This window comes from Prorops nasuta, unplaced genomic scaffold, assembly GCF_024137725.1.
Source record: "Prorops nasuta isolate Cenicafe-Biocafe unplaced genomic scaffold, Cenicafe_Pnas_1.2 PNAS00004, whole genome shotgun sequence".
Taxonomy (NCBI): Eukaryota; Metazoa; Arthropoda; class Insecta; order Hymenoptera; family Bethylidae; genus Prorops; species Prorops nasuta.
This window is the reverse complement of record NW_027116801.1, coordinates 6,034,794-6,059,481: the sequence shown is the minus strand read 5'-3', so window position 1 is coordinate 6,059,481 and position 24,688 is coordinate 6,034,794. Positions and strand designations below refer to the sequence as shown.

The 24,688-nt window shown below is 34.4% G+C and overlaps 2 protein-coding genes across 2 annotated transcripts; one reads left to right on the top strand and one right to left on the bottom strand.

Moving 5' to 3' along the window:
* Nucleotides 1-506: 506 nt before the first annotated feature.
* On the top strand, nucleotides 507-4,480 carry LOC136773136 (carboxypeptidase Q-like). The gene is made up of 7 exons (XM_066726567.1): nucleotides 507-605; nucleotides 2,378-2,741; nucleotides 2,824-2,974; nucleotides 3,048-3,309; nucleotides 3,375-3,615; nucleotides 3,856-4,038; nucleotides 4,130-4,480. The coding sequence occupies exons 2-7, from the start codon at nucleotides 2,392-2,394 to the stop codon at nucleotides 4,395-4,397; spliced, it is 1,455 nt and encodes a 484-aa protein (XP_066582664.1). The 5' UTR covers nucleotides 507-605; nucleotides 2,378-2,391; the 3' UTR covers nucleotides 4,398-4,480.
* Nucleotides 4,481-4,633: 153 nt separating this feature from the next.
* Nucleotides 4,634-24,292, bottom strand: unc80 (unc80, NALCN channel complex subunit). The gene is made up of 51 exons (XM_066726566.1): nucleotides 23,904-24,292; nucleotides 23,737-23,823; nucleotides 23,623-23,671; nucleotides 23,233-23,262; nucleotides 23,033-23,053; nucleotides 22,707-22,852; nucleotides 22,488-22,638; nucleotides 22,161-22,383; nucleotides 22,007-22,089; nucleotides 21,848-21,931; nucleotides 21,661-21,738; nucleotides 21,466-21,596; nucleotides 21,119-21,376; nucleotides 20,851-21,026; nucleotides 20,621-20,784; nucleotides 20,410-20,552; nucleotides 19,695-19,724; nucleotides 19,036-19,165; nucleotides 18,761-18,952; nucleotides 18,526-18,661; nucleotides 18,078-18,455; nucleotides 17,559-17,988; nucleotides 17,353-17,476; nucleotides 17,091-17,274; nucleotides 16,876-17,017; nucleotides 16,687-16,796; nucleotides 16,415-16,605; nucleotides 16,116-16,331; nucleotides 15,896-16,031; nucleotides 15,529-15,804; nucleotides 15,187-15,444; nucleotides 14,623-15,106; nucleotides 13,906-14,545; nucleotides 13,626-13,806; nucleotides 13,398-13,567; nucleotides 13,076-13,324; nucleotides 12,725-12,998; nucleotides 12,332-12,636; nucleotides 11,814-12,239; nucleotides 11,506-11,724; nucleotides 11,266-11,411; nucleotides 10,870-11,197; nucleotides 10,468-10,788; nucleotides 10,145-10,403; nucleotides 9,857-10,066; nucleotides 9,411-9,761; nucleotides 9,044-9,328; nucleotides 8,841-8,933; nucleotides 6,838-6,960; nucleotides 5,575-5,723; nucleotides 4,634-5,462 (listed from the first exon to the last, which is right to left on the bottom strand). Exons 2-51 carry the CDS (start codon nucleotides 23,808-23,810, stop codon nucleotides 4,785-4,787), a joined length of 10,635 nt encoding a protein of 3,544 aa, XP_066582663.1. The 5' UTR covers nucleotides 23,811-23,823; nucleotides 23,904-24,292; the 3' UTR covers nucleotides 4,634-4,784.
* Between the last annotated feature and the right edge of the window lie 396 nt (nucleotides 24,293-24,688).

The window sequence follows — 24,688 nt, the reverse complement described above, 5'->3', positions numbered from 1 at the left end:
AACCAAAAGTTCCATTTTATCAAGTACCTTCGGTAGATAAAAAGATTTCTTCTTGGCTAGAATTATAAGGAATTTGATAAATATAGCAAGTGGGGCTTCTTCCGGTAAATGTTAAGTTTTTATATAGTAGAACCCTCTCCGAACCAGTACTCACTCTTTACGTCAGTACAATTATATAAAAATTTTAATTAATTCAACTATATGCAACGTAAAAATTATTTGAAGGATTGAAAAATACCGAAGCATTACAGATGCTTAAAGGAAAGCCTTCATCTTAAAGTAAAATTTCTAACCGACAAATGGTAAAACAGAAATATATTTTACTTTTGAAGAAAATTAACTTATCATCAAATGGTTAGACAACTTTTAATCGGTTTGTTGTTAAAGCATTGATAAGAGCTTTGATATTTTTACACAAGATGGGTGTGATGAGTATAACAGTTAAATTTCTTTGTTTTCGTGTTAACGTACGGAGGTATAAAATCAAGAAATCCGTACGTAGAGTCGTCAGTTTAATACTGTTTCGCGGCATGACTTCTGACTGAGAAAGCTAAGCTAGTATAAAGAGGCAGTATTAATTCTGGTAATAATTTCACATTACCCATGTAAGTAAATCAATTAATCTCTGAAATAATCATTGTTATTATTGAAATAAAAGGAAGGGTAGAGGAGAGACTTGTATCTTAGGGGACCTTTCTTTTGGGTGCTATAACTTACAGAAAAAAGTTTAATAAGACTACTTGATCTATTTACTTTATGCTTAAATTATTTGCCTTTTAAATTTAATTGGCTCTCACATTTTTTGTATTTATTTAATTGGTAGATTCTTTGAATTTACGATAAATTATAACAAATGTCCCAAGGTATAAACTTGACTTGCACCATAAGACAGAGTACTTGTACTTTTGGATAGGATATAAAAATTATGTTAAAACATATTCAAATAAAAAAAAATTAAATAAATTTTTATTTTCATATATAATAATATACTATACACTTTATAGAAAGAAAATGGAAATTTATCATTTGCCACATAAATCGAACGTATTTTCGTACAATGTGCAGTTTTCATAAATCCAAAATCCATAAATCATATTTTATCCAATCTGCAGTTGATTTAGTATGGTAATAACTTTGCCCACGGCCTATAAAAGCATCTTTCTTTTAGTTTTTTAGTATTTGTAATAATTTTTTTAACCTCTTCTTCGCTCATATTATTTTTTATGTGATAATTTTCTTCCTTAACTTTCTTTTTTATTTTTGTTGAATACGTTTTTTTTTCTTTCTCCACTAGTTTATTTATTTTAACTCCGTGATATCTTTAATATATGGTATTCTATTAATAATGTCGCTTCTTAGGAATACAGAGGACCACTGATTTTTTTCTCTCGCTTAACAGGTCCAAACTTCAAAATAAATGTGTTATTCGTCTGAACAAATTTTGTTCTTACATTCTATTTTATCGAACGTAATGCAATAATAAAAATTAAATATTTATACCTTAATATTGTTGAAAGGTAGACATTATGTTACATCTCTCAATGCACAAACTATGCTATGTTAGAATAAAAATAATCATAAAAAATATTGCAATAGTTAACTTTTATAAAAGGCAAAAGAATAAAAATAACCTAAAAGTGATAAAAATAATAACAAAAGATTAAAAAAATAATTTTTATCTTTCCTATTACAATATTAATAACTTAATAAAATTATTGATAAAAATATACTTCTCACGTGAAATCGAGTTAAGCATAAAAAATGATAATTTACAAAACGATGGTTAAAAAGTAACAATAATAATTAAATATCTAATCTCTTTGACAATAATTTCTGGTTCTTGAGGAAAATTATATTATACTTAAAATATAATATTAATCGTTCTTAAGATATAAGACTCTCCCTTATGTGCATTCTGTTTATAGCCGGATACACGGGCGTGTGTTGAGTTATTTAACAGCAAAGAAGAAAATTAAGTTTAACAATAAAAATTTGAATTAAAATTGTTATAAATATAAAGAAAAGTTTATCAGGTTATCACGACCTTTTTCACAATCATTTTAATTTGCAATAATCAGTATTGCTGATTTTCCTGTTTCTTTCAAAGAAACTGAAATGATTGCGAAATTCATATAAGGAAACTTTTCCTTATGTACAGAATATTTCCAAGATATTTGTAGAAATAATTAATTCATGTTAGAGTTTGTATAATCTGATTACCTTATCTACTCTAATCTAATCTAATTTGATGTTATGGTGAAAAATCTTATGTTAATTTAATACCATTAAAATTGTTATATACTTTTAATTTAAAAATTATGCATTTTTGGTTAATGTTCTATATATGTTTACATTTTTCATATTTGTTTTTAAATAGAATTCTAGTAAAACATGTGGACTTCTGTGAAATTTTTTATCGCTTCCGCGTTGCTGATTAATAGCAGTGTGTTAGCGTATAATATTAAAGGCAGTCGAACAAATTCATGTCCATTGTCTAATTCCTTAATCAACGAGATTAATTCTTACAAGCGACAAGTTGGAAGTATCATTTACATGGCAACAAATGGTTCTTACAAAGGAGTTACATGGAAAGATTTAGCATATTTTGTTGATACATTTGGGCCTCGGCATACCGGAACTCAAGCCTTAGAAGATTCAATTGACTACGTTCTTAACAAATCAATATCTTTTGGATTTGACAATGTTTACGGTGACGTAGTAAAAGTACCTGTATGGGTCAGGTTTGTAAACCATAAATATTTATTAGATAGTTTTCTCGTAATCTTATGTACTATAATAAATAAACTATTTTTAATATATTAGGGGCAAAGAATCTGCCACGCTTTTAACTCCAAGAAAAAAGAATATTAAGCTAGTAGGATCAGGATTTAGTATTGGAACTCCTCCAGAAGGCATCACAGCTGATGTAATAGTCGTAAACGATTTTGCAGAGCTCTATGCACGATCTGCTGAGGTATTTTTTATTCTCATTTTATTATATTTTTTAACTATCTCGCATATTAAAATATAAAATCAAAATATTTTAGGTACCAGGAAAGATAGTTGTTTATAATCAAGAATTTGTATCATATATTGACACCGTAATATATCGAGATCTTGGGCCATCGATTGCAGCTAAATTAGGTGCGGTGGCTGCTTTGACTAGATCTATAACACCATTTTCCTTTGCAACGCCACACGCTGGATTATTGGATTATGCATTCAACTCAACATTAAACGTAACGAAAATTCCGGGCGCAAGTATTACTGCAGAAGATTCAACGCTATTCAGAAGGTTACAGGAACGAGGTACAGAAAATAATAAGCTAACTTTTACTAAATATACTTTAAAATATCTTTTTTATTATTTTCAGGCAAAAGACTGCGAATTAATTTAAAAATGGGTGCTAAGAACCTTGGAGAGACAACTTCGCGAAATGTAATAGCTGAAATCCGAGGTTCTGAATATCCAGAAAAAGTTGTAGTAATATCGGGACATATAGACTCTTGGGACAATACAGATGGACCATTGGATGATGGAGGCGGTGCTTTTATCGCTTGGACTGCACTGAAGTTGCTCAAAACGCTCAATTATCGTCCCCGACGAACTATACGGTTAATAAAATAATAAACTATATTTATTTAACATATTGCACAAGCTATAATAATGAACACTCATTTCGTAAGAAAAACAAAGAATTTTAATTGAAGGCCTCAACAAACATACGTTCTACTGAGTTTTTATTATATTTAATCTTTGTTTCGTCATCACTAAAAACGTTTCCGTATTATAAAATTTCCTCACCGTTTAAAAATAAATATCAAACATAAAAGTAATTTCATTGAAAATTGCAGTATGATCATGTGGACAGCTGAGGAAATGGGAATAGTAGGAGCAAATCAATATATCGAGAGATTTAAAAATAACGAAAGAAATTTACAGTTTGTGATGGAATCAGATGTAGGAACATTTGAGCCTTTGGGGTTGAAGTTCAATGGAACGAAAGAAGTAGAGTGTGTCCTTGAAAATGTAATGAGGCAAGTGGATAGATGTTTCAATTTTTAAATTTCATTAGCTACTTTTCCCAAATCAATTTGTTATTTATGTTTTAATTTTCTTAATTCCTAGATTATTAACACCATTGGGAGAAATGAAACTAGATGGTCCAGCCGAATGTCCTGATATCGATGCTTGGATCGAATCTGGTATTCCAGGAGCATCATTATGGAATGCTAACGATAGATACTTTTGGTATTCGCATACAGAAGCAGACTCAATGTTGGTAGAAGATCCAGTAGCATTGGACAAAAATACCGCCTTATTCGCAGCAGTAGCATTCGTTCTAGCCGATTTGAGCGTTGATTTACCCCATACCCAAATAAAAAAAAATCAATGATAATATAAATTAAAACTATATATATATATATAAAATAATCCATAAGCGGGTAAATAGAAATAAGTTGGAAGAAATGAAGCAGCTATGCCGTTTTTTATTTGAAACATAATATAATACAGATAACCGTAGCATATAAACATTTAGGCCCGAGTATGCTTACAAACAACTAGCCACCATGATGATGATTAGGCTCGTAACTCTCGTTTGGTTTGGTCTCTCCGTTCAACGGATTAAACGTTTTATGCATAAATTCTCTAATTCGTTCAATGTCTAAATCCTACTTAAAAGTTGCTTGCAAATAACAGTTTTAAAATGCATTACGATTGCTATAATACGAAAACTAATTGATGATCATCAGTCTCATTACATCCAACTACTGGTCCATGATTATATCAAAGTGTCTTCGTCTTGAGTTGGAAAGATCATCAGCAACGAATGCTGAGAAGCCGTGCGTTGACTGGAGGTTATCAGTGCAGTTTTTTCACCTCCACTGCCATTGATGGAGCAGTCTGGTGAACTGCCATCAAAAGCCATGTAATTCGTGGTAGTACTGCTAGTCGAAGGCATATCGTTCAAGTCTGGAGAAGCCAAGGGTGGGGCTAGATCGCCACGATTATTGCTGCTATCGAGGGAAACGATCTGCATGCTGTAAGATTCACGATAACCGGAAGTGCTGGACGTGTCTTCATCGTAGGAGACGTCTGATGCTTGTGGATGTAAATGATAATGATGATGATGATGGTGATGATGATGCTGATGACCAGTGGCATAAAATTGATCACTCGTTGAATTATTGTTCTTCTCCCCATCCGAGTGACGAGCTGAAAGACTTCGCCTGGATAGAATGGAGGATGAATCGGAGGGGATGTTGAAAACGGAAGGATCGACAGCTGCTGATGTTGATGCTGGCTGTGCAATGGGTTGATTCGTTGGTTGACTCTGCTGGACAGCTATTTGCACTGGCTGCTGACTCGTTGCAGGCCCAGCTTTTTCTTTACTTGGTTGGGTAGTCTGACCAGCTATCAAGGGAGGAAGATGTTCGTGTTCTATCTTTGCTGAAGTTGGCTGCAATTATTTTTACAAATTTATTACAACATTTGAAGGTAAAATATTTACTGGATCTTTTTATTATAATGGAGTTTGTGTATTTATGAGTGTTAATTTAAAGCATGATTACCTCAGCGTGAGCTCTTCGACTCTTTCTCAAACGGAAGGTCCTTTTACTTTGGCCCATAGAGCGCTGTAACCGAGGCCTGTCTGGACGACACTCTCCTGAACTGTCCTCGGTAGGACTGCTCGGACTCAATTGACTCGTGACGGTCTCCCCTGATAAGAGAATCGTCCATCGCTTCACATCAATCGCTACGTAATGAAATCTACTCTATCTTTCTTCTACTCATGCGTGTTGCCTCGTTGCTTTGTAATTTATTTCGCACATTTCTTGCTCATAAACTATCGCTACTGTTATCTTTTTACCTCACTAATTTTATGTGCAGTGCTAATTTTCATTTATGGTACCTGATACTTTTAGAAAAAAAATTTCTGTTATTTATTTATAATGTGCTTCAAACCTAGGAGGACTATATTTGTAAGGACACGGGTTCATTCTTTTTCTATAATAATCTAAAATAAAGAAAAAAATTCTCATAGCAATTTAGTCTCGTTAAAATTGAAATTATGATAAGTGAAAAAATAGTTGCTTTCATTCACACGTGCGAAGAAATCTTATCAGTTCGCTATGGTAAGCACTGAAAAGCCGGTAACATCAGTAAAGAGTGGGAAGTGCAAAAGCTTACATTTGTAATTTGTAGGGGAGAAATATTACTAAACGTTGTAAAAAAAGATTTTTAGACATTTTCAGTGAATTCATGCCCGAAAATAATAGTATACCAGACAGAGAGTTTTTGGGGTACATTAAAGTTTAAACACATATTTATATACATATACACGTGTAGGCACGTTTGATGGAAGTTGTATATTATGTATAATGTTGCAAAAAATATTTAAAGATGGAAAGTCGAGAAATGGTAATATGTTATACAATAATGAATAAATAAATAAAGCATGCACGTGTTGATATTGGTTGTTGCCATATACATATGTGCCTCGATAGTCTTTGACGTATAGGAATTTCTAAATCATCAGGTATATTTGATACACATTCATATAAGGGACTAAATAGGTTAATCTATGAAGTAGTAAAGATAAATTGATTCGATGCGCATAAGGTCAGCTCTAATTTTGCAGATTAATATAAGAAAAATTAGAATTATAAAAATTGATTGTAATTAATTACAAATATTCGTCTAGCAATTGTATAAAATAATATTCCTTAATTGGAAAAAGTGAAGGAATAGAGAAAAGGAGATAATAATTAAAAATTGAGTATAAAAATATTATTAATTAAATCGTTATGTGGATGCAGGGATAGGGGATTTACCTGATGAGTGCCTAAACTCTACAGAAGAGACAAAGCGCAGTTTTGGCGTCTTTTGACGACATAAGATAGGATGAGGCTTAACATGGTTACTTTCAGCGCTAGTAGAAGGTGGTTGGGATCTATCTGAAACATGCCACATCGAACGTCTAATATGAAAGGAAAAACGGTCAATGCATAGAGAGACAGACCATTTTGGGGACCCATCAATGACATTGAGTACATTCAATGCTGTTATTCGTGGAATAAATCGCTGCTGCACGAAACAAGCGATAGCTAGAAGCACCGATTATTCTTTAAATCATTTGTGTGTGCAAAAAATTATGATAACCATGTGTAACTGATACGAAGATTTATGATGTTATGAAATCATGAAAACAACCGATCCTTGTCAAAGATCCAGTTGTAATCAAAATTTAATCAATTTAATACTGTTGTAAAATACGATAAATGAGCTATCAACTATGCAATGAGTTGCGATTTAAGTGTTTTGTATTACGACCTTTTTGTTATTAGGTTCTGCATGATTTTTCTCCTACGATGTTGCTTCGATAAATAAAATAAAAATAATCTTATATGTTAAAAATATTTCAGTAAAAAATTGTCATATCGATCTAGCAATAATGTATTTTTCCATTGCAGGGTATTTCAAGACTCTGGTAATATATGTAGAATTAACAAAGGTATGGTTTCCTTTACAGATTATATATTGATAGATGAACACACTAATTGATATGAATGAGGGGAATTTTTTCCTGTTATGAAGATTGCAGCGATATGTGATTAGTAAAAAAGCATAGGATAGTCGAAGCAACTACGTAGTAGTAGAGAATATCTACGCAACGATAAACGGGATACCAACTGTTGGACATTACCATTGTCTAAATACTGCTATATAATAATTTAGTACGTTTCCGTACAAGAAATGAAAGGGATACAGATAGTATAAATACAATACTAAAAAGGAAAGACGATGAAGTGGGAATTTATACCTAAAAACAAACTAAATTTTGTCTAATTTTATTCTTCTTGGTTCATTTTCATATTCAGTGATTAACACCAACTTTAAAATATAATAATACAGAAAGTTTCAAAAATTGTTAAATAAGAAAATGTAAACATAGATTCGTATTAAGAAAAGATTTAAGAACTCACGATACACATTACAATAAAAATTAGTTTTATTTGACTATACATAAGCTTTTCAAAAAAACAAAATAAGCTTTAAACTTTTAGTCAACTTTGTTAATTTTTGTGAAAAAGATAGTAGTTATAGCACGAACGAAAATTAAAAAATATTTTAGATATATGCGATACATTTCAGTACCCTGTTTGAATAATATTATATTGGAAAATGCAGCAAGAAGTTTATAAAATTGGCGTGGAAGAGGATAGAGAGAGAGAGAGAGAGAGAGAGAGAGAGAAAGAGAGAGAGAGAGAGTGAATAAAGTATAACAGAATTACGAAGTAGTGAAAAAGCGTGAAAGGGATACACAGCAGCAGGATGTATTATAAATCGTATCAGAATTGATTGTTGTGTAGTATCGATCGGCTTACCTCCGTTCCCTAGCTAGCAATGGAACCAACGCAATGATCAATGTGTCAATAATACGAAAGAACAGAGAGGCCCGAACGTCATACTAATTAAAACCAAAAGCCCCGGCTGATCAAACTCGATTTTTTAACGATCAAAACATAATTTAAAACGCTTCGTTGCAAGCCTCGCTGTAGAAGAATGAAGAAGTGATACGATGCGTTGATAAAAAGGAAAGAATTTAGCCTCGAGACGTATAAAAATTCTAGTCTTAGAATAATCCGCACCGAGAAAGAAAACTTGCCGCAGTGCCCTATAGACAATGGCTCGATCCAACTGTGGTAAACGACTTATTTATACTAGCTCATCGTTAACCAGGACAATGAAACGTCTGCGAGAAGCTTGCAGTTGCAACGATCGATTTTTAATTTTGGCAATATTTTTATTAGCTTTCTCAAAAGAGATCGAATACCTGTCGTGGTTGGTTGATCAGTCTGGGTCTCTCCTGCAGGATCATAGCCCTCTCGTAAAATGTTGGATCCTCCACTTATGCTAGATATGGATCCTGTGTTTAGAAGAAAAAAAACAAAGCAATTTTCATAGTTTTTCTATAGTTTTAAATTTTTAATGACAGCACAGTATATACTGAATGGTATTTGAGAATGTTCAACTTACCTCGTGGTATGCGATTGCCATTTGGTGCTCCGGTTACTTGACTAGGGAACGCAGCTTTTACTGTGCTGCTAGAATTCGATGATTGATAAGCCGAGTGTTGCAGCGATTGAGATGCTGTGGAGTGAGAGATTGGCGTTTCTGCTGGAGTTCGATTGATGTGAGACGATCTGGATCCCAAATCGCTGCCCTTCAGGAAATCTATCAGTAACGATGGCCTCTGTGTACGAGGCTGACCTTCGTTATGCATCTCTACTACACTTTTCTTTGGTTCTGACTGCATCTCATCTGTGAACGATTAATATCCATGTTACTTTGTTATTATTTTATTGAAAATTAAAAACAACTAATTTTTAAAGAAACCACTAACCGAATCTTCGATCCTCAATTTCTTTCTTCAGGTCTTTCAACTCGTGCAAAAGATCCATTAACAGAGTACTGCGAGATTTTGGTATCATTGTACCATCGCCTTGAATTTTTTCACGTATGATAGTGTGCATGTTTCTTTCGTGTTCTGATATAGGTGCTTGACCAATTTTATAAACAATGAATGGTAACATTTGAATGTAGAGTGCTGTACGATACGTAACGATAAATTCTAAAAAGTTCCAAAGGTATATAGAGGCCTCGTTTCTTTTGTTTAAAAGACGCATCGTACGTAAAATCTTTGGCCACTCAGTTTTTAATTCCGCCTCGAAGCATATTGTCATAATTTTAAGAGCTGAAATGATTTACACATGTAAAAAAATTATGACGCATTATTTCTATGATTAATGTTTATTAATTTGTTATTTTGAAGTATATTGAGAATTTTACCTAGAAAGGCCACTTGATATAACGTTAGCGATGTTTTTGTCAATAATTTAGAATCTCTTGCTGCAAATGTTAAACTTCCAGGTCTCATCTCTGTTGCTGTTTTTAAATTCTGGGCAGTCAATGGTACAGTCCTTGCTCCTGGGGGCCAAAGTGTGTTTAGCACTGCGGTTAATGCAAAGCTAATGTCATACTGTCTTAATTTAGGAAGATCTGAAAACAGCGTATAATTTATTTAAAAAGTCGAAATTCCTTGGTACGTATAATACACTCGTTCTCATCTATACATACCTTTTCTTCCAGTTCCAACACGTAAGAACAGCGGTATTAATAAATTCAGCAACATGTTCTCTGTTCTAGTTTGTGTGGCGAACATGGCCTGTCCACCAAAAACATTTTCTATCGAGTACCCTTCACCGAGTGAAATTACGTGCAACGCTATCAAACGCAATACTGTTGAACAGAAAAGTTGTGGAGGAATTTTGCTCATCAATGCCGCCGATGATCCGGATGTTATATCTTCCACTGGGGTATCTCCAATTATTAATGACTAGAATTTTAATTAAACAATAATGATTTTCCTTCAAGAAATGCATATTTAACGAAGCTCTTACCTGACAAGTACTCAACAATGTTTTTAAATACTGAAAATGAGCAATATATGGATATTTGACCAATGTTTCATAAATTCCTTTCAAAAGATCACTGGCTGCATTCCAATCAGTGTTTCTTCTAATAGAAGCTTTTTTGTGGATTTTACTAAAAGTTTTTTCTAATCTACGAAGAATTATAGTTAGAGCAGGTCGCATATCGTCGTTCGACCATTCGGTCGATGGTAAAATATCATTCATATATCTTCTTAAACCACGACAGCCCATCGTAGCTGGATCGTAAGGTGAGATTTTCAAGAGACTATGAGCGATATCTGCCAGGCGCTAAAATTACAACGGTATTATTTTAAATCTTAAAAAAGATAACTATTTGATTTAATAAGTACCAAATAGAAGCTTACTAACCACGTGACATTTTGAGTCCAGAAGTTCAATAGTTTTACCATCTGGTGATTTTTTATTCAGCTCTGTTAATCTTACTGAACAGCGAGCCACAAATTCGCCTACCATATTTAACAATGTATCACGAGGGCGTCTAAATTCATTTTTATGATAGCTTTCACCATCGTCATTGTCCCTTTCGTATAAATGCCGCATCCTTTGGTGTTCCAGAGACTTGGATGCATTCGATTTCTCTTCAAAATCAAAGCCTGGTGAACAAGGATCTTTGGCGAAATTTCGTTGACTCGATCCTTTATGCTCGGGACTAGATTTTTGGGGGCCATTGTAATACCTGAAAAATTCATTTTTGTATTAACTGGTTTAAATAATGTATGTTAAGCACAATAGCAATACACATACTTTGTTAATGCTTCCGAATTATTGACCAATGTCCTTACTGCAATTGCTAATTGATTAATTATTTCTTTCTCTGTTTTTCCTTCTCTATTGTAAGTTGATGACTGAATTTGTTGCACGTAACAAGGTAAAATTGCTTCCAGTATTGTCTACCATTAAAATTATACATATTTTCAAACCATAAAAGATTCTCTAGTATTATGCCCAACACACGCTGGCATTTTTTTGCTAGTAATTACTTACCAGCATCTGTTGTCCTCGAATGGAATCAGCTGCGTATGCTATAACCATAACACACAGTGATATACAATCTAAAACTGTCACCATTTCGTTCTCATCGTGATAACAAAAATCAATCGCTTTTAATGGCTTTTCTTCCTTCACTAATTCGCCAATATTCAGAGGATCCGGTGATGGTGTTTCCAAGCTTAGCAAAAGATTGAATAGACAAGCCGATGGAACCTAAATATTTTAAATAAGCTGTTAATATTTTAAGAAAATTATATAGTACATGGAAAATTTATTAAGCCATCCTGATAGGATAATATAACCTTGTGTGCTTCCCCATGAGTACTCGTTTCATCTGTATCTAATATTGTAGATACACTACCGAACATTTGTAGAATAAATGGTTTCCTATTCATTAGATAAAATTGCTTAACGGCATATTCAACTGTAGTAGTGACTAATTTATTAGTTTGATGCGTGGAGTAGAGTTGTAGAAGCGTTGGCATGATTAATAAATAACCATTAGTTGAGAAAATATTTTTAAAATTGTGCGCAGCATTTATGTATGTTGCAATTACGTAACGTAATATACAGGATTCTTCGCTGTGCAGGATTACTGCTCCATTTAAAACATTCAGAAACAGATGAATATCACCGGAGTAAGCAAAGTTTCCTGCCATAGCCTCAAACATTCGTGCTATAAGTCTGACCCACATAAATTTATGCATAACATCCAGTCCAAGTAGTTCCTGTGAATATAACAGTTATAATGTTCATAAATGACACAACAAATATTTAAATTTAAGCTCTTAAAATTTTTAATATAAAGAAAAACATTTACTCTTCCAATCTCTCCTCCTTTGTATAAATCCAAATCAGCTTCCAAGGCTTTTCTAGGGAAAGATGGAAGCTTCATAAGTTCCTCGTGAAGAAACACGACTCTTTGAACTACCATATCAACATTTTTTAAAATAGCCCAAGTCAGCAAAACTTTTCCTATCTCCACAAATTTATGCCTCAGCTCTTGTCTTTGCAATGCATTAAAGGCTTCTTCGGGCTTCATGTGAATTAATTCGATTTGAGGATACTGAGATCTCTTGAAGAAGTAATAATCTCTCACGTATGAGGAAGGATTGTGTATTTGGTCTGTACAAAGGAATAGAAAATATTTAAAAAATCATTAAATGTATTAACACAGAATGGTATATAAATTATTTAAGTATATAATACTAACGTGTTTTATGATCGACCAGAAAATATTCTTTGTGTTTAGCCTCTTCGATACCGAAGAAATCTAGAGATTCTCTTAGGATCTGACAAAATTGAGTATCTTCTTGCACCGGGAATTGTGAAGGTATTCCACCAGCATCGGGGTCTTGCGGTCCATGAACCACAATTTTTTTAGCTGATGGAACATTTGCGGTTAAAAGAATAGAAGCATCGCATTGTTCCTTTCTTAAAATTTGCTTTAAATCCTTAAACATTATTCCATGCACGCTATGCACAACCTATAAATTATACTAGTATTACAATGATATATTTGTTGTAATTTCTGTCAAAGTTTTTTAGACAATTAATATACTACCATCCATAATATTGAAAGAGCAGTTCCAATAAGTTTTTGTCCTTCCTCATGTGGTGTACGCACGTAAAACATTACATAGCCAATTATATAATTGTATAAGGCAAATGCAGCTTGTTGCGGGAGCTTTGGTACAAATCGAATAAGATGTCGTAAAATTTTAAACATTAACTCTTGTTTTTCTCTCGTCAAACGTTCCAAAACATAACGAAGAAACAAGGCGCTGTCTTCCACCAAACAATTCCAAATTACCTGAAAAAAAGTGTTCACAATTAATTCTGACATTCAGATTAATAAAATAAAAATGTTTGAATTTTAAATTAACCTGGTATGCAATTTCATAAACTGCGTTCCCATCATCAGAAACAGCTGCATCGTCTAATAAGTTTATAATTTGTATTATGGCGGAACATAAGGAAGAAGGAAACAGCGACAGAGCCGATTGACCATGATGGGAAGTGTTTCTAGGTATGGTGTCAGCCAAATCTTCGTCACCTGAAATTTATTAGATCAATCAGTTTTTTTCTTTTATTTGAAAACTACTGTGTCGTACCTTCATCATGATCATCTCCTGCCGGACTGGGCTCATAAGCTGCTTGAACCGTAATTGGTATAGTAGTGATCAAAAAATTTTCTCTTTCCATCCTTTTTTTGTCATCTTGAGCTTGAAGAGCTTTCTTAATAAGCTCAGTTTGCTGTTTCTTTCTAGTTTTTGTAGCAGTCACCAAAGATCTCTGTTATCATGCATTGGAGTATATTAAAAATAATCATTAAATTCTATACCATAACTAAAAAAAAGAATATATTTCTTTCAATATTTTTTATGTACTTACATGTCGCTCCTGATTGATCGTAACTTCTTCTACTTTGGTTTTGACTTGGGGCATCCAAGGTGGATCAACAACAGGCAAGGATTCAATACCAATTTTTGGTGAAGGCAAAGTGAATTCAATACCAGGAGGTGGAACTTTGAATGTAAGATGAGCAGCTTCTTCCATTCGTGGCCAAACTTGAAATCGCAGTTTCCACAGGACTTGAAATCTTAAAATGGCATTGATGCGAACCGAGGTGCTAGTGTGTTGAAGACCATGGTGCATCAACTCGCTAGCTTGAGTAGGGGCTCTCACAGCTGACACGATGAACAAGGCTGCAGCCGAGGCAGCAACTTCTTGATTAGATTCCAATAAAAGCTCCCAAGCCACAGGCAAAATATCGACAAACATTTCCTCCGTCATAACAACCGCTCCTTTCACCAAAGTGGCCAATGGTGCATGAAAAGCATCTTTAACCTGTGTCTTGATGTACTTCAGAATCGCTGGAGGTTCTTTTTCAGGTTCGCTTTTGGCGTCGGAATTAATTTTCTTTGAAGAATCTTTGCCACGTTCGGAATCTTGCTCTGCTAAATCCTTGGATGAGTCTCTTTGGCCACTCGTAAGTCGTCCGGATTGAGAGCCATCTAAATTCTTATCGATCCTAGTTAAGATAAAAAATGTAAAATTAAAAGAATATATTTTTTTTATCATCTCTTAAGATTTTGTAAAAATCCTTACTTATTCTTTCGTCCAACGCTATCCTTCCTTCGTACTGGTGATACCTGAGCACTAGTTTGCTCCGATATTTTACGATTACGTTTATCCTTCTTTCCATCATCTTTCTTATCCATGTCTAAGTCAAACATGCCAGCTCCATTCAGTATACCAAATTTCTCTCCATAAACCTTTCGCACTGACTTTATAAGCCTCCCAGCTGCACGCATTTGACGACGATGACAATAGGGATGACAATAATTTTGATGTGAACAGTAGAAATTAAATGAGCTGGAAACCTGCACGAGTACTTTCATCCATGGAAAGTTCTTATTTGTCTCGTCTGTTTCATTGCTATCACTGGGACTCTCTGGTGGTTGATCGTCACTGAGAATTCCTGGTGATTCTTCACCACTCACTTCACCACAAAGACCTGGCTCTGACGTGTAACTTCTATCTGAGCTAACTTTTCTTTTCGACTGTATGGAATCACCTCGCTTCACCATATCTGTTAAAAAATTGAGATTTTTTTTAACAAGTTATATCATATTAAATATATTTCTGTAATTGAACAAAAGTTTTACTAACAAGCTTCACACTCGGTATCCTTGCCCTCTTTCGTATTACGTCGGAGTTTTAAACTTCTCTTTTTGAAGGAACCTGTGGCGGTATTGCCAGAAGTACCTCTTCGTAATAAAAATGGCCTTGCTGCTGGGGCTTCCACACGTTTTATCCTTTCCCTTTCAATGTTTTGAACTTCTTCCTCTTGAATCGTAACGGTGGACTTATTACTGCCTTCCGATTCATTGTCAGGGTGATTTACCACGAAGCTTATTTTTCTTTCAGCTGTTTATAATTTTGAGATTATTACAGGTTATTGCGTACATATGTGTATTTTATAAAAATTATAAATAAATAAAGTCTGCTTACTATTAATTTCTCGTTCACCAACTATTGACGCGATACTTTGGGCTGATGCTTGAGACTGACCCATGGACGAAAGTGCAAAACTCCATCTTCGATTTGCTTCATGACTATCGATTTTTGTGGCCTCCCAAGGTGGAGAACGTTCCTTTGTCAACATTTTACTGGATTTTGGTAAAGTTTGATAGGTTTCCCTTAGAAAAGCAGTCACTTCCAATAATAATATGCAAGTGACTAGTCTCAATGCGATCGGACATTCGGATCCATATGCGTTGATACTGGCTAATTATTATTAAAAAAAACTTCATTTATCTTATTTGTATTTATTTATGGAATATAATATAAATTATTAAAAGAGCCAGAATGACAATACCTTCATCAAGAAAATCCTCTTCTTCGTCTTCTATGACCAAACTTCTTTGCTTGCTCTCATCCAATAACATTGTAAGAATTTGATCAGTGTGTTGCTTATCTTCGTTAAATAGTTCTTCCAATCTGTTACCGAGAGCCTTAAAAATATATAATTGTTAAATTAATTTATAATAAAAGGTTTGAAAGTGTTGACTTAATTAAATCATTGTTTAAGAAAATACCTCTGCCCATTGGTAAAAAAGTTTTCCTGCGGTACGTTGTAAAACTGGAATTGGCCGAAGAGTAGAAGAGCCAGATCGATTATTTATAGCCATGGATGGCCGGAACATAGGAAAATTGAGTTTCATCCATGTCGGCCAATGACCCTTGTTGCATTGGTGCACCAAATGCGCGCATTCAAGAATTAAACATGCTCGTGAAACAACAGGCGCATGGGGCTGCAATGAAAATGATTATCTTTTTTCTATCGCACAAAATATTTATAAAGTAAGATAAATAAATTTATAAAAAAAATAATTACAAGATCCAAAATTGCTGTCAAAAGATGATGATCTGGGACAGAACCTGGTTGGCAGGTTTCTAATAAAAAGGAAAATCTTAACATCCCTTCGAGGACAGATGAACGAGGCACTAATCTTCTCTCCTTCAAAACTACGAATTCTGATTCTCTTGATGCATCACCGAATTCCATGGAGTTTCTTCGACTGAAATCTATTAATAAAATTGTTAAAAATAATTTTACACTTTGTAGTAATCAATTTTATTGTTTTGCAATCCTTTCAGAATACTAACAAATCCCAGGAGTCTCCTCAGAACTCTCCTTTTTCTTATTTTTCCCAAATCGAATTTTATTGAGCTGATCTTCCATTCTTCGTTTGGCTTTCTGCAGTGTTTGACTTACCCTATAAAGAAAAAAAGTATTAACTAATTTGAAAATATGTTTTATATTTCTTTCGATTTGATACACTAGTTCAAACTAACCCTCGTCCGGTTCGCGTTGTACCACGATGATGGCCATAATGGAAACTTGGTTGTCTAGCAAAACTACCATCGGTTGGAGATTCGCTGCTTTCATGACTATCGGTGGAATCAGTTCTTCCGTATTCTTTACGAAACCAATTCACTAGAAGGTGATTAGATTACTACAACATAAGAGTATTTTTTTCTATTGTTCTATCTGTAATTAATAAGTTTACCGATTCCCCCAATTTGGAATCTAGTCGCTTTTCTTGTTTTTCCTCCACCAAAACACGGCTCCGATATTCCTAAGTTTCTTTCACTCTGTCTAGGTGTTAGTACATGGTGCTTTTTCCTTATATTTCCCAAAGGACTTTGGCTAATTTTGGCGTTCTCCTCGCTAAGCTCGGTGTCTAAGAGACTCTGGTGGCATAAAGACAGTGATAAGACATTGACTATTAGTATAACGTACTACATACGATTAAAAGGGCATTGACTTACCGCACAAGTCGAAGAGGTGCTTCTCTTCTTGAATAAAAATTTTCGCGTTCCTCTATCATCCACCGTATAACAGGTACCACCATGAATATCCGTGTGTTCCTCAACATCCGATTGATGAATGTGTCTACGTAATAAAAATTAAAATATAGTATTTAAATACTTAAAAAATTTGTCTACTTTTTTCAACACAATTTGCCATAGATTACCTAATCACCCTGGTAGTTTGTACGTTGCTATTACAGCGTTTATTAGGACGATCAGCGGAATCTAAAATTCCGCTTAAGGCAACTCGCCGAAAAACACCTCCATGCCACTCCTTCACGTAAGTCATAAACTGTCTCAAGTCGCAGTAAAGACTAATGTTTTCTTGAGATTTCAACTCTTTGAACGATTTAACAAAACGAGTAACAAGGCATTTGAAGACGCAAGACATAATTTGACTTTCAATACCACGTACTCCGTAACTACTGTACGAACCAGACGAAGCACCAATACCACCACCAGTGCTAGTTCCGGTTCCGGTACCGCCTCCTCCAGTTCCTGAAGGAGCAACCGCTGAACTACCAGCTCCAAAATTAGTCGCATATCCACCTTGGGTCGCTATCTCCGGCGATTTATTGGAGCCCCGTTTCTGGTCTTTAACAGAAAGCACGTAATGTTTAATAGCTGAATTGAAATTTTGTGATAAAATTGTTCGTGATGGAAAAATAAGAAATTCTTCTTACTAAGTGGCGATAGTATAGATGTAGGATCCACGCAAAATCCCACGTATGCATGGAAAAAGTCTAAAACTTCTGTTAACGGTTGATCACGAATCATTTCTCTAAGATATTTAGAAAACTGTTTAGAATTGGATCGATGTAATTTGGTAAGAATTGCTTGAGCTTGGATGAGTTCGTGTGATCTGCTGAAATCCGTTTGAGGACGACGAATAATATCTGAACACCGATGTGGACATCCCAAATGTTTAATTACTTTAATAACACAGTTCATTAATAAACTATGAGCATTGGCTCTGTTTTCGTCATTTTTGTAATCCATGCCATTTGTAGGAGAATCGTGTTTTTTCGAGAAGTCCGATTTTTCTACTCCTATGCCTGATCCTGGTTGCACGTGTAATTAATATTTATTTGCTAATTATATTTCCTCATAAAGATATGATAGAAAACGTACCTGCATTACTGTCAGCCTCATCACTGTGTGATTTCAATACACCAATATCCATCAAGAGTTCCACCAAATTGAGAATAGTCTCACAAACACGTAACGTGCAGGTTCCTGTATCCCTCAATGCAACAGAGTTTACTGCCTGAATATTTTTCAATATAAATAAAAATAATTATTAACTAAAATATTGTTATTTTAAACGATTATGTTAATGATGGAGCAACAGGTGCATTAGTCATACCTTTAAAACAATGAAACAATCGATATCACCATCTTTGGTGATGTAATGGGTAGATCCAGGTGCTTCGGAAGCCTCGTCACTTTTGTATGTAATATTAGAATCTGTCTGTGATCTAACTAAACTAGGTTTTCTGTCATAATCAAAGCGACTGCCATGGACACTAATGGCATCTAATTGACTATCTATCGATCCCTGAAAGATTTTTAGAATAATGTTTGAAAAATAAATGTTTGGTAACAAATGGATTGTTTAAAGGAAATAATCCTCTTATATACTTGTCGTCTTAAATAATCCGGTGATAACGTAGGTGTATGCTCCGTTACAGTAATAATCGGATTTTGGGCTGTGTAAGATTTGCTGTAGAATCGGCTCTCCTTCCTCTCCATTTGTGTATCACCAATGTACCTACGAATTACAATTAATAAGACGGTCGCCTTAACTTATTTCTTAAGAAATCTTCATGCCACTTGCTAAAATGATCCCTAGTCAAGCACTAGTCTCTACTATCATGATCTAATTTTTACGAGCATCATTTAGCTTAACATGCTCAGTTGGCAATCATTCTAAGAGAAATGCTTTAATTTAAGGCAGTGATTAATCCAGAGACTTTAACGTAAGGTTAATCTGTCTAGGTGCAAGTCATTAATTAATTTTATCATGCAGCTGACTATAAGTTTATCTACGATTCGCTTGGCGGAGAAGAAACTGCGATCTAAGTGCGTTAGTATTAAAGAAAAAGTCGTACTGTAATGGTAGGTACTCAGGGAATAGATGTATTTGGTAGGTTAATAACAATTTCATAAGGATCTAATATACAGCAGTTTTCATTTTTTAATATACAAGTGTGCGTCCTACCGAAAGCGAAAAGCTCTTAGAAGCATGTATATACCGAACTGAAGTACAGAACTTCTTTCGAGTGAAGTTGATGACTTACCCTACCGCGGTCAGCTCGTTAATCAAGCAGCTGAGCACGAGTTCGGGGTGAAAGGACGAACGAGAGAGAGAGAGAGAGAGAGAGAGAAAGAGAAAAATAAAGAGAAAGAGACACGCAGAGAATGAAATTACGATTAAGTTTATGTTGATAATTAAGCACCGGGTTAGAGAACTAATTACTAACTTGTACAAGTACTGGGTATACATATTATTACAATTATTCTATTGATGAATATGTACATTCTCAGAAAATTGAATAAATCTAGGAAACTGTGCAATTTTTTCTATAATATTAAGTACAAGATCTATTAAAACGTGTTATAGATTTATGCTACTGATCCTATTCTGTTTAAATCTCTAAGATTTGTTTTACTATTTGCAGTAAATATTTACATTAATTTTATTTTATATTTTTATTTTACTTTTGCTATAATTAATCCTACGTTATATACTTCTAAAACCCAGCACTGATCTATAAAAGCTTTTCAAAAATGACCATTCTAACGAAACGCTTTACTTTGTTTTGCTAATTTTCTAAAAAATTTTGACGTACATTGATAGGTACGACTCTATATATATTTAATATTTATGTGAAGTACTAGTATTTTGTTTATAACAAGAAAGATCTAGAATTAATCAGTGACAATACAATTTTTCTATATACAAATCTAAGATAATTTTTACAAAGAAAAAAATGTCTAGATATGTTCTAGTACCTCAGACTCGGCATGCTCTTTCCTTTGATTAGATTTGTTGGATGTTTCATAAAATCTATATCTTTTTCTTCAAAAATTCTCGAAGCTATCGATGGTTGTCTGCTTAAACGATCCTCAGCAGTATCGAGGCTTCTATGGCTCTCCTATTCAATAAAATTTGTATTATCATTTTATAGCGCCTTTCCCACATCAACTTCAATTTCACACGTACCTGTTTCTGAATTGGTTTACCATCTTCTTGACCAATCTTCTCAAGTGCTTTTTCGGATTTAGAAAGAAGTTTTGTTTCAACGAAGGCTTTCAAATCTGCCATTTTCATTCGTTTCTTCGATTTCTCGCTGGCACGTCTCGTATGACTCGATTCACTATCGTGTCCTGAATGAATGTCATGAAAAATTAGGGAATCTCATTCATTAACTCTATTTCTTAACAAATTGTTACCTGATAATAAAGAAGCGTCTCTAGTGTCTGGTACATCAGCAGTTTCCTTGACTTCCTCTTTTTTCTTATTTTCAGGACTCTGATAAATCGATACTTCAATTTTAGGAATAGGTAATGAACTGCTACGAGGACGAGAAACAGGCTGAACGACGGTAGTTTCGTTAATCCTACGTAATCTAAGATGTAATATAATGTTTTATTAAGGTTTTGACAATATAACAAAAAAACTTCAATAAGAAATGGATTTAAAGGTACATTTTTTAATTACCTGTTATAAAGAAACTGAAGAGCCCAATATACGCCTTCTTCTTGCCACTGAAGAATAAAAAGACAACGGAGTACAGCAACATCGAGGAAAGTTGCTGCTCGTACATCCATATCGACAGCAGCCACGTGAACTGTTGAACGTCCCTGAGATAAATTACGTGCTGAACTCTGTCGTTGAGAAGAAGATACTGTTTTAGACTTTAAAAAATCCTGCGATTCTTTTTCTTTATGTCCTTTATCGTCCTTTTCTTTCTCCACACTGGCAAAGATTATATTAACATTGTCACAAATTTGTATGAGTTATTTTTAAAAAATAGTTACTTATTTTTTTTAATCAGTATGCTTTACCTCTTTGAAGGCACTCCGCGGTATTGTCTACAAGAATCCAATGCAGATATTGGTGTAATTTTTTCTATCGTTAAAGATCGACTTGTACTAGTTGTTCTGCCCATTGCAACATGGTAGATACTAGCCTCACCCTAAAAAAGTAAAATGTGGCGTGTAATTTTTAATAATAGTTCAGAGAAATTTTTATTAACTCACTACATAAATGGTGGAAATTTCCTTTACCCCATCTGTTGGTCTATCCGATTTGCTCAATGAAGGTAATCTGAATATAACCTGGTAATATTATAGTCTTTATTGCAGTGATCAAATAATCCAAATCAATATATGTGTAAAACTACAAATTTTAAATTATTATTAATTTCTTTTAATTTCAGTGGCATACCATGTGCTCGTCTTCGGCTCCAGAACTTTCCTCCAATATTGTTTCTGGATAAGTAGGATCCTTTGGCGATGATACCCAGGAACTCTGAACGTATCAAAAGAAAATGGATAAATTTGTTATCCGAGTTATTTATTGATATAATAATTCGTTATATCTTACTTCTTCATCCACTTGTGGTTTCGATGGCTGCGAGACTTGATCGGGGAAAGCAGTAGCGGACGGATGTTGTGGACGCTCTGCACCTAATCGAGGAATTTAGTATTTAAATTATGAGTCGAGAGAAGAGAATAATCGTTTTATTTGAATATTATACCCGTGCCAACAAAAAGATCGTCATTCTGTTTGACAGTTTTGAATGTCCTGCCCCATAAAAATCTTGGTTTTGGATGGCAATGTGCAGTAAAACAGGGCGTGTCTGGATGACGACATTCGCACATAGCTGGCCATATCTTCGAGCCATTCTCCAATCGTAATTTTGACTTGAAATCAATGTCCTTTAGAAAATTGCACAAGGGAGCGAAAAGATAAACGAACAGCTAAAATAGGAAAGTTATGTATTTTATATTAGCATGGGACTTCTCTTTTTATTAGATCATAAATAAGTTCAATTTATGGAAACTATGTCTTTGTGAAGACTCACCGTCATAGAAGGTATTGAAAACAAATAATAAAATGGATTTCCTGGTTCAGCATTGCTTTCTGTACATTCATCCGCAGAATCTAATAGGATCCAATGCAATATGTAGAGAAGAGTAGTCTCCATAGCTCCAAGGGATTGGTGGAGATCCTTCCTTAAAATATAACAATAGAAATGTTGAATGAAATTTAAGGCGATGGGTTAAAAGACAAGTGCACTCACCTATTGTGGAGCAAAGTAGCGGTGGCGTGTAGAACATAAGGCAAAGCTGCCTGTATCAAACGCCATCGTGGCACGTTGCCCACTATTTCGCTGAGAGAAGGTGTTAAGTCATTCCGCAAATTTTGCACCAGTACTCTTTCCAGCGACTAAAAAATTCATATATAATATCATAGATATCGTATCTCAAATTTTAATCTTTCAAAAAGATTAATCTAACTATCATATCAGAATTTCATAATACAGAAATAAATTGTTATAATACTGCTCTATTTATAATGACTTTTTATAAACAGAAATTTTTTTGTGTAATATTATCGTAGTCTTACCGTGCATGCTTCCTTCATTTCCTATGATTGCAGCGTGAAATGTCATAAAATGTCGCGTGTTATTTTCGTCGTAGTTATACTTTGCAGTTTTTTTTTTTGCAAGCTAATATATCAAAATTAAATGAACAATTAACACTTAATGCTGGATATTATATATTACAAAAATAAGAAAAATAAGACTTTCATATTTAAAAACTTACATGATGAATTGCTGATGAATGTTCACAGGACTTCAGATGATAATGCATGGAGAAAACAGCGTGAAAGAAATTGCACTTTTAGTGAACATTCTACACACTTTTACATCTAACATTATAATTATTTAATTTATAAAAATACATCATTTCTCGATACTAATTATTATATATTTACTCGGATGAATGCACGAGTTATTTTTATTTCTTTTTTCTTTATTAACTATAAAAGTTACAAAAATTTAATTTCATCCTTATGCACTCAAATTTAATTATATAATTGATCTGTTTATACTCCTTTCTCAATTCCTTTTAATTAGTTACATAAGATTTTGAGAATTATTGGACCAGTATATTAATTCACTCTTATCATTAATAATAAACCAAGTTCCTTACCGTGCAGGATGTTTCGTGTACTTTTCCTAATTTTGCCCTGATAAAAGGCCTACAAATACAAATCTAGATTAGAGTCTATAAAAATGATGAATTCTTAACTCTAATTTAACTTACCTCAGTTTTCTCCAAAGAAATAATTGAACTGGTATTGGCAAAGCCTGCAGGCTGACCTCCGACGCTCTATCCATGTTTGCGTGGAAACTAACGACACTCGTTTTCATTATTACATTCGTACAGAGATAAACTTGCAGATCGACCTTGATCCTGGCCACGTGTTTTACCTGTCAGAGTAGACGTTTACCCTCGCTACTTCCTAATAAACAGTAGTAGCATCGTTGTTTCACAAATTCGCATGTTTGCAGCTAGTCGAAGGGTGGTTTTAGCCCTGATCCGAAATCTTCGAGTAAATAAAATTCCCTTCGATAGACATGTACTGGTACAAGTTTGAAAGGGCGACTTGCGCTGTGCAAAACAGGGCAAATGCACGCTTCTTCTGGACGAATGAAATTTAAAGGGCTTGACAGTTCGATTGGAAGTAGGTACGCAGCATTTTTGTAAGGTTCTTGGAGGGATTGGGCGGGATGGGGACTCCGTAGTATTAGATCACGTGCCACTCGGCCTAGTGACACACTTGCATTACGACGGAGGGTACACGGACCGGAAGGTGATGCAGCACGGTGTTAGGATCGTGTGTAACTGATGAGAGAGGCGAAGAGTGCTGTACGAGCCGTGCAAAGGATGGGAATGCGCGCGCTACGCTCGGAAAATCCAATGCGCCGGTCGTTTCATCGATCAGTCCAGGAATCTGCTTGCTGGACCACCCCTATTCTCCCGTCGACCCACCCTTAGTCCCTACCAACCCATTTACCCACCTAAAACGTCGCCAACACAGCTGCGCTGTTGCCCTCTCCCGAATACACCTTCACACTCCTTCTTCTGCAAATCAGACCCATCTTTTGTAATTTAAACAATTTTCCTTGAAAACTTTTATTTTTCAGTTATCATGCAGACTCGATGCTAATTTTTTAATGAAGTAGTACAATTTATAGCAATTTTATTGTCATAT

Bases quoted from the DNA above. Each gene is read 5' to 3' on its own strand.
- LOC136773136 (XM_066726567.1), top strand. From the start codon at position 2,392: ATGTGGACTTCTGTGAAATTTTTTATCGCTTCCGCGTTGCTGATTAAT. The intron at 2,975-3,047 runs GTATTTTTTATT...AAAATATTTTAG, and splicing joins TCTATGCACGATCTGCTGAG to GTACCAGGAAAGATAGTTGT. The intron at 3,616-3,855 runs GTTAATAAAATA...TGAAAATTGCAG, and splicing joins CGTCCCCGACGAACTATACG to TATGATCATGTGGACAGCTG.
- unc80 (XM_066726566.1), bottom strand. From the start codon at position 23,810: ATGGATAGAGCGTCGGAGGTCAGCCTGCAGGCTTTGCCAATACCAGTT. The intron at 22,090-22,160 runs GTATAATATTCA...TTCCTCGATTAG, and splicing joins CGATCTTTTTGTTGGCACGG to GTGCAGAGCGTCCACAACAT. The intron at 15,107-15,186 runs GTTAGTAAAACT...ATTTTTTAACAG, and splicing joins GGATACCGAGTGTGAAGCTT to ATATGGTGAAGCGAGGTGAT.